We start from the raw sequence: 9173 nt of genomic DNA, 5'->3' as shown, positions 1-9173 counted from the left end.
TTATTTAAAAATCGATTTTGTGAACAAAATTAATTATTTATGTTATAAAGTTGATTTGCCCGATGGATTTCTATCGCCTTTTAATTTACTAATAATGTACTGCATTACTATAGGAAAATCTGTTTCATTTTATTTGTTGTTGTTATGAAAACCTTAATTTTCTTAATAAAACTTTTAAAATATCAAGATCGGTGTTATATTTACAATCCCAACCTATTTGACTACAAAGTTTGTACAAAAATGATACTACAGTCCGATATAGAAAACAAGGATCTTTCCAAACTTGCAATTATGTCGAAAAAGTACTTCCTTCCCACATTGGTACAGATTTATAACAGAATTAAATAAAAATTCGTTTCGATTATAAAGACTACATTTATTTTCACACCACAAAATTAAAAGTGCTCTTCTATAACTAAAACAAATTATAATTGTAATTAATATAATAATTTAATTATCCTCCATCTTTGTATCGGTTTCTTCCGATTTTACTTCCTTCGTTTCTTCCGCCTTTACTTTCACTTCTTCACTTTTAGTTTCCTGTACTTCCACATTAGAAGTCTTATCTTTCTCCTTTTCTTTTTCTCTATCCTTTTCGTCTTTTTTACAGTGTACATGTTCTCGGTCCTTTTCCCATCGCGACTTGTCGCCCTCCTGTTTTTTATCTCTGTCGTCTCTGTCTTTCTTGTCTTCTTTGTGCGATGTACTTCTTAATACTGGTTCAATAGTATCTTTGATATCGATCAACGCTTGATGGTACAGTTTAGAATGAGACTGTAAATAATATAACATTAAATATGGGTAACTTGAACAGTCATTTCTTTATACACCAAATAGGCATTCGACAAAATTTAGCTTCCAAAGCTACTAAATAAAATAGAAACTAATGAATGTGAACAGAAAAAGTTGATTGATTAGTAATGGTGATCCACAAGGAACTATTTATTTAATAAGTATGTTCAATGATACTTATAGAAAGTACTGTCAAAAAGTATATATAATATTTACACTACTGCGGGACCTGTACAATATTTGAATTTGATAATTGAGTAAGAAGATTTTTTTCGAATCAAGTGAATAATATGAATTTCAAAAATACTAAAACAAGAAAGTCGAAGAATTGAATAGGAAGTAGAACCGAAAATCTGATAGATAATAGCATCTAAAGCCAAAAGTGTGGTTTATAGATTAGTAAATTAGTCCAGAATGGTAAAAGCATCATGGTACATGCTAAATCACATTTTATTAACTACATGGTTTAATGTGTAGAAAGACAAAATCCAATGAAACAAAAAATACAACATCCAAAGCCAAAAGGACGGTTTTTGGTATGGTAAATTAATCAGTCCGAAATGTCAAAAGAACCATGTAAATCAAACTTTATTAACAGCATGATTTCATATTCAGAACGACCAAATCCAAGGAAAATACCATAAGTAGTAGAGTAGAACAAATTAACCCACACATGTTATAATCTCCAACGAATTTTATATACAGGGTGTTTAGTTATAAAAAAGCTGTTGAACTTACTGTAACTTTGCTTAAAACATCTTCCGAAGTACGAAGTTTGTCTCTATAATCTCTCACCTCCGAATTGAGATGTTTGATTGTTGAATTAGATTTGTGATATTTATCTGAAAGCTTTTGATTTTCATTTTTAATTTCCGTAAGGCGGACTTCGGTTTCAATTCTTGCTTGTTCACTGCGTTCTAATTGCTCTAGAAGTTTACCGACGTCGACTATCGAGCCTCTGAATTTTACAAAACCTTCAACAATACAAAATTAAATTATAAAAGAATAATATTATTGGGCATACAGAAGGGCCTTTGGTTGTACATGGGATCTTTCATCTAAGATCCTCCTCTGGATTTATACCTCAACGGTTAAACCTGTTCTCATAGGGGCCATACGTACGGCCCCGACTGAGGCCCTTGATGTCCTACTGGGCCTTCCAACCTTAGATCTACTGATACAATTCGAAGCAATGAGGACAGCCACAGAAAACTGCAGGCTGGACAAACTGGCCATGCAAAAAAATGTGGACACAGTTGAATACCCAATCATTTCGATGGGCAGCGACCAGGGACTCTCGACTCCGCTGTATTGAATAATGGAACCACCTGGTACACATACGGCTCCAGGAGGAGGCTTCTGCAGAGGACACCCCCCCAATAAGCGAATATTTTTCATGCTACCTTCTTCCAAGATAAGGTATTCGCTGTGATGGAATGCAGACGCGCGATACTCAATTGACGCCACAGGAAGACAGTAACTGCTCAGATAACAGAGCTGCCATACAAGCCATAATGGCCGAAATAGTGGACTTTAGGCTAGTGCTGAAGTGCAAGAGAGTCCTACAGAATCTTGTGACTTGTGGCTGCAAAATCCAGTTCTTTTGGTTGCCCAATCACTCGGGCAACAAAGACTGAGATCGGGGAACTTACCGATGGGATCAGAGCCGATTCTTGGTGTGGCTGAAAATGTTGCTATCGCCTCTCTCAACGGTCTACTCGCTTGGCGGACTCGGTAAAGATCAATAGACACACGTGAGACAAATAACTGCTCCGTGTAAACAGGCGCGAAATCGGACTAGTGACCGAAATTCTAACCAGACACTGCCATCCAAGACGCCATGGGCATTATGGACGATCTGGCGTGCTGTTAGTGCATGGAGGAGGATCATGTCATCTGTGAGTGCCCTGCATTCATATGAAAACGGTTTAAACACTTGGGCAAGCCTCACAACTTGCCTAATGACATCAAAAGGTTTAAGCCGAAGCGTCTGATCGGATCGGTATTTGGTAACGGCAAGTGGGGCACGTCGGGCTTATCTGAAGGCCCCTTGACCGCCCGCAATTAACTATAAACTATGAAGAATAATAATTAACCTTACCGTCTGCAGAAGTTGGTGGGGATTTGCCGGGTTGATCTTTAACAGATTTGGTTTTTTGATCGTTTATAAAAATTGGCAACAGGTTTCTGTTACCCAAAGCAACTTGCGATAAGCAAATTTCCTTGAGAGGTTCTTCTTGGGCTTCTTCTTCTCCGTCTTTAGCTTTGTCGGTTAATTTTCTGTAGTGTAACGAATCTCTTACAATAACTTTGCTTATTAGCTTTTTAATTTGGGCTCTGGATTGTTTCAATCCCAAAGTATACAATAAATCTTCCATATCTTTATCGAAAATATATCCGCACTGGGTTTGATCGAAATAAACAAAAGATAAAAGCAAATGTTTATCTTTAGTATATAATTTAATTTTATCTTTTTTCTTTTTTTCTCGTTCTCTTTTTTTATCGCTTTTTTCGCTTTCGTCGTCGGTTTCTTGTTTCTTTTTCTCTCCATTAGGTTTCTTTTCCTTATCGGGTTTTTTATCATCATCTTTTCCTTCTTCAACATTGTCTTTTTTTTCGGTAGACTCCTTGTTGATTTCAGTATTATTTGATTCGTCTGTAGGTTCACTATCCATTTTTTCACCTTCACCTTCGTTTTTATCTTTCTTCTCTTCTTTTTTTTCCTCCTTTTTTTCTGGTAGTCTGTAGAGAGATTTATATATGTTGAATCCAAAATCTCTGCTCAACATTTCATTAAATAGTTCTGCAAATAAGGACACTTCGAAGGAATGTTCCTTCGAATCCTCTGGTCTATAGTCCAGGAGAAGAGATAATGACATGGTAGTACAGTCAAATTTGCCTGATTTTGCAGTTTTTGACGGATGGATTATAATGTGTGGTTGTTCAGGTAGAGTGTACCGTTTTTCAAGCAAAGCCTTTTCCTTTTCGTCCATTTTCTTCTCTTCGGGCTGTATGGAAAATAAATTTTTATGCTTAAATTAAAAATAGTGTAAATGATAAAATGACATTATTTACCTCTTTTTTGGTTTCTGTAACTACTGGTTCCGGTTCAGTTTCAACTTCTTTTTCTTTAACTTCTTTATCATTGTCTTCGTTCTTTTCGGCTTCTGCTTTTAAAGCTTTAGTCAATTTAGCCACTAGTTGTGACTTTAAACCTTTGGAATTGATATTCCTGGCTTTCAATTCATTTCTCAAATCGTTAACGACCATAGACTTTGGATCTAATTGAGAATAATGAGTTGGTTCTATTTTATCCAGTGATTCTTCTTCCTAAAGGGATGTTGAGAAACCGATATTAGAAAACGTCCAGAGTTTCATTACAGTAAAAACATTCATACTACCATTCGTATCTTTTCCAAAGCTATTTTGTTATTACTCAAACATCCTCATACTATGGCCATTTTCAGGCCTCTGCTCGGCGTTCACCTAGCATAGTACTTGTCGACATTTTGTGCGTCTAGGTTTGGTTTCACGTGAGACACCATATCAATTTAATAAAAAAAATATTTTTATTTGTTTAAAATTTAAGTAACACTTTAACCGATAACAAATAACCAGCTCAACACGAATTGACCAAACCTCGACGACACAAAATAAGCCACCAAAAATACATATAATTAAGAAATTAAAAAGGAACGTTTCTGGTGCCTTTTCATCAGCTGTTGATGACATGTCATCACTGGCCTCAGCAGTCGCAGCAGAATTAGCAGCAGCAACACCAGTAGAAGAAGTATCACCGGCAGACGTTGTTTCACATTGGTTCACAATTCTCTCAAACTGCTTCCTGTAGGCGTTGTGGAGACCTTCCCACTCCAACCTGGTTGGTAAGCAACTCCAAACGTCTGGTAGAAAGATCACGACGGTTTCGACACGGGCAGGAATGGTCTTCCCCTTGTGGGTAGACTCGCTCCGACGGTAATACAGTTCCAAGAAACGGTACCTAGTGGAACATACAGTGTCAACAATAGTTATTGTTTATTTCATCCCCTTTTACCAAAACACAAAAAAATATATATCATCGCACACCGTTTGAAATATTTTCATTCCTTTATAGAGTTTGATAAAAAAAAATAAGTATTAGGAAACTTTAACTAATATTATGCTATTTATTTTGAAAGAAAAATTAAATTTGATTACACTACAAGTATTTACATAAGTATATTGTAACCAAATATATACAAAATTGATACTTTTATTTATTGAAATTTAAAATTATACTTTTATTCATTTATTAGTTTATTAAAAATATATTCAATATTGGTAAATAGGTTATTGAACATCTTCAACCATCTAAATTACAATTTACAAGTATGAGTTTCAATAGAATATACAATGGGATCAAATTTCAAAAAGCTGGCCAAAAGTAGAAAAAAAAATCAGTTAGACTAAAGTTGGAAACTGGAACATCTACTGGAGAGAACGCAAGAGAAATAAAGTAAAACTATTGGGGGGAAAATTCATATGGACAAAAAGATGTATCGTAGAAGAGTACAAGGAATGCTAAGAAGAAACAAGTTCGAAATCGAAATTAAAGAAACAATAAAAACTAATGAAATCAAACCAGAGGTACTTTAAAAATCCATATAAGAAAGAGCAACAAAAGGAACATATAGAAAATGAATATATGGATGATAAAGATATAGAACTAAAAATAAAAAAAAATAGAAAACATTTTAAAATTTCTTAAAAATGGAAAATGCCTGGGATCAAAAGAATATCACCAACTAAATGATTAAGAGGGAAAAAATTACCCTAGAACTTCATAGAAAACCCAAATAAATATCAAACAAATGGAAAAATAGCACAATAATGCCCATTTTTAAAAGGGGACAAAAACGCACCCACTCTTGAAGCAATCACAAAAACTATGTAGAAATAAATCATAGAAACCAATATGGGAAGAGCAACAAGGCTTCTGAAAGAACAGATCCACCATCAACGCAATATTCATTATCAAACAGAAAAATCTCTAGAATACCATAACAGACAGACAATGGAAGAAAATAGACTTGTTAAGAACATAAAAATACCCAGAAGGTAGAAGAAATAAACGATAGCGAGAATGCTGGACGCCAAAGAAGACAGTATCCTATTAATATAGTCATCCATGTTAGAAAGAAGAAGAAATTGGCTAAAGTGATTGCTAGAGAAATAGAATCAAACAATAATAGGACACCAATTGGTCACTCACCCTTAGAATGCAAAAAGCAGTGGCTGTGGGTTTTGAGGAGAGAAAAATTCAGTTTTTAATAAAAAAATGGAATCGTCAGCTAAAAGTTAATATAATATTATATGATTAATTCAGTTATTATTTTATCCATACAATAAGAAAAAAAATGACAAAAAATCCGAGCCTAATATTAAGTAATCTAGTCTCAAGGCTTTAAGCCACTATAGAATTTTCTAAAAATAATTTTTTTTATTTTGAATGGTCCCTTAGGATCTCAAAAATTATGTCCTAAAAGATTATGACCGGAAGAAACCTTAAACGTGTTTTTCTCAATAGCTTAGACAATTATTTATCAACTAAATGACTTTTGAATATATTTTGAAGATTATATAGAATTTTTTCTTTATCTCGCATAGTTTATTTGTTATTAGCAATTATCTGAAGATTTTTTAAACAAGTTTTTCAATATCCACTTTATAAATAAACACTTTAATAGAAGTTATTACAGATAATAGAAAAAATTATGATTAAATAAAATTGCTGGAGCTGCTCGTCCAGCCCTAACCAGTAAAAAAAAGGAGAGGCCATCCCAAAAAAGCTGCACAAGCACAATTTTGAAAAAAATATTTAAAATGAAATCACATTTATGTGATCTTGATTCCTTTTGTAATATTTCTGAAAAGAAATACTCAAAAACTCTATTTCTTCGACTTGATTTTTTTTAACAATGTATATATAAAGTTTGTTAATTAAACTCTTAAATAGACTTTTTCTAGACTCTTTTCTGAATTTTTGTAAATTTGACATTAAATTCGTAACTAGCGACCTTGAAAGGGATATGTTACTTCATTGCTTTTTAAAGTATAGGCTGAAATGCGAGGGGTGGTTATTAGGGGGTAAATTTGACATTGAATTCGTAATCAACGACCTTAAAACCCCCAGGTGAGAGATTTCAGATCGGTAATTTGAATTCTTTAGTTTTGGTCAGCTTTTTTTAGATTTCGCCCCACTATACCAATGGAATCCCACTCCATTTTACCCGAGTGTAATGTAAGAGTGAGGATGCCTCTTTGGCTTTTGTTTGAAGTAAAAGCAACCCATGAAATGTTAAACAGATGAAATGATTGAAATCAAAACAAAATTCAAAAAACATTTTAATTCGTCTAAGGATTCCTCTACATTCCCCAAAAATTACAATTTATAAAGCCCATTTCGGATTAAAGCAAATTTAAAAAGAAATCAAAATTCGGAAATTATAAAAAATCAATTCCCACAATTAACAAAACCCAATAAAGTTGAATTATCATTCAATACGGCTCTATTCAAACTTATACTACTGGGAGATATAATTGAGTAGAATGAAGATTCCTTAAAATAGTTTCCAATATTGTATACAGGAAATATGTAAGTAACTAGTGTCAAAAATAAAAGCAATCTGTTATGAAAATTCAGATATAATACAACATTAACCGAACACAAAATAAGCAAACAATAAACATTCTCAAATCATGCTTACCATTGTGTACAATTAGAAAGATCAATTCCTATTAAAGATTTACATGTTCTTATTGCTGTCCTGATTAAAACACTCGGATCCTTCTCAGGATTTTCTCCATCCAAAGAAGGACTCCAAGCACCACCGATTGCCATTGTTTCATTCTTTCCTCTCAGGCCTACTAAAAAATTGATCAGCCTTGTTGGATGTACATAGTCTTTTTCATCTACATCCTTATTTTCGGCAAGAGCACAACATTTTTGATACATTTCTTCTAATCCAGGAGTGCTCATTAACATTACTTTAGCAGAAAATAGATAATCAGAGTCTGTTACTTCTGTAACTGGATTTTCTGTCACCGATTCGACGTCTTTGCTCATTATGTGGAATGAACAAGGTTTATTAATTGCGAATGGTTTATCAGCAGGGAAGGACTCTACCCATTTGATATTTGTGTAGAAAAAGTCAGAAGGAATGTACATATTCTTATATCTTCTTTTCAATTCAAGAACATCACCACTATTCCTTTGAATTAAAAAATAATTTGAAAAAACCCATAAAAAAATAGAAATTCTATGATGTATAGATACTTACAGATCTAAATTAATTTTAGGAACCTGAACCATGTATCTTGGAATAATCCTAGCCCTTCTTCTCATTCCTTTCGGTGATCTAGATCTTGATTTAGTTCTTTTTCTTATAGGCGACCTCCTTTCCTCTTTTTCTTTTTCTCTTATCCTATCTTCCCTTCTTCTCTTACGCTCTATCTCATCATCATCTCTATCCCTTTCTCGCGATCTTTCCCTACCTTTTCCATCTCTCCTTCTTCCACTTCTTCCTTCTGACTGGTTCATGGAATAATTGTTACCAAAATTTTTAGAGTGTCTTGAATGTGAGCCACCTGAAAGAACTTGGATACGGCTTGCATTCCACTTAAACGGCATATTAGGAGTATATTGCGCTTCTACAAGAACACGATCCCCTACTAAAGGATGTGATCCTTTTGCACAAACATTCATTTGAAACATGACTTCTTCGTCAACTAAACCAAAGTTATCATGCATCTGAGTTACTTTTCCAGTGAAAACTCTTTGTTTTCCTGAACCCGAATTGTTTTGATTATTTTGTATTGGGACATTCGTCTGAAAAGCAGTCGGATTTAAACCTCTTGCATTTGGATACGTAACTTGCTGAAATATAGGGTTATTTGCTATTTGGGAATTTAACGAAGCTGCAGCGTTGATAGCACTATTAGCCATTTGCTGAAGTCCCAATCCTATATTTTGTTGTTGGAGACCCATAGCATTTTGAAAAACTTGTTGGTTACCTGGAAATTGAACCATATTACCCAAACCAGCTTGGTTCATCAATTGTGGTTGTAGGGTGTTCTGATTCATTAAGTTTGAGGAATTATTTGATCTTCCCCAAGCCTTATTATTAAAGGCCATATTATTATTCATATTTCGCATTGGGCAAACACAAATTGCAAAACCAAAAACAAAAAATTTTTGTAATGTCAAATTGTCTCCAACCACTTCCGCTTTAAATTTGATATTTTACTTGACATATCAACAGTAGTGTTCCGATATTTTAGAAAATGTTATAATGAAAAAACATTAGACTACCAAAAGTTTATACTATATGAATCATTTCAAA

The 9173-nt window shown here is 33.7% G+C and overlaps 1 protein-coding gene across 1 annotated transcript; it reads right to left on the bottom strand.

Annotated features, from left to right (window-relative positions):
- Positions 1 to 355: 355 nt before the first annotated feature.
- Positions 356 to 9061, bottom strand: LOC130451900 (cell division cycle and apoptosis regulator protein 1-like). Its single transcript, XM_056791256.1, has 7 exons — positions 8112 to 9061; positions 7539 to 8042; positions 4501 to 4792; positions 3868 to 4122; positions 2894 to 3800; positions 1531 to 1766; positions 356 to 774 (listed from the first exon to the last, which is right to left on the bottom strand). Exons 1-7 carry the CDS (start codon positions 8984 to 8986, stop codon positions 451 to 453), a joined length of 3393 nt encoding a protein of 1130 aa, XP_056647234.1. The 5' UTR covers positions 8987 to 9061; the 3' UTR covers positions 356 to 450.
- Positions 9062 to 9173: the final 112 nt, after the last annotated feature.

This window comes from Diorhabda sublineata, chromosome 1 (genome assembly GCF_026230105.1).
Source record: "Diorhabda sublineata isolate icDioSubl1.1 chromosome 1, icDioSubl1.1, whole genome shotgun sequence".
NCBI classification, from domain to species: Eukaryota; Metazoa; Arthropoda; class Insecta; order Coleoptera; family Chrysomelidae; genus Diorhabda; species Diorhabda sublineata.
Note: the sequence above shows the minus strand (reverse complement) of the source record. Positions and strands in the feature narration are given on the sequence as shown.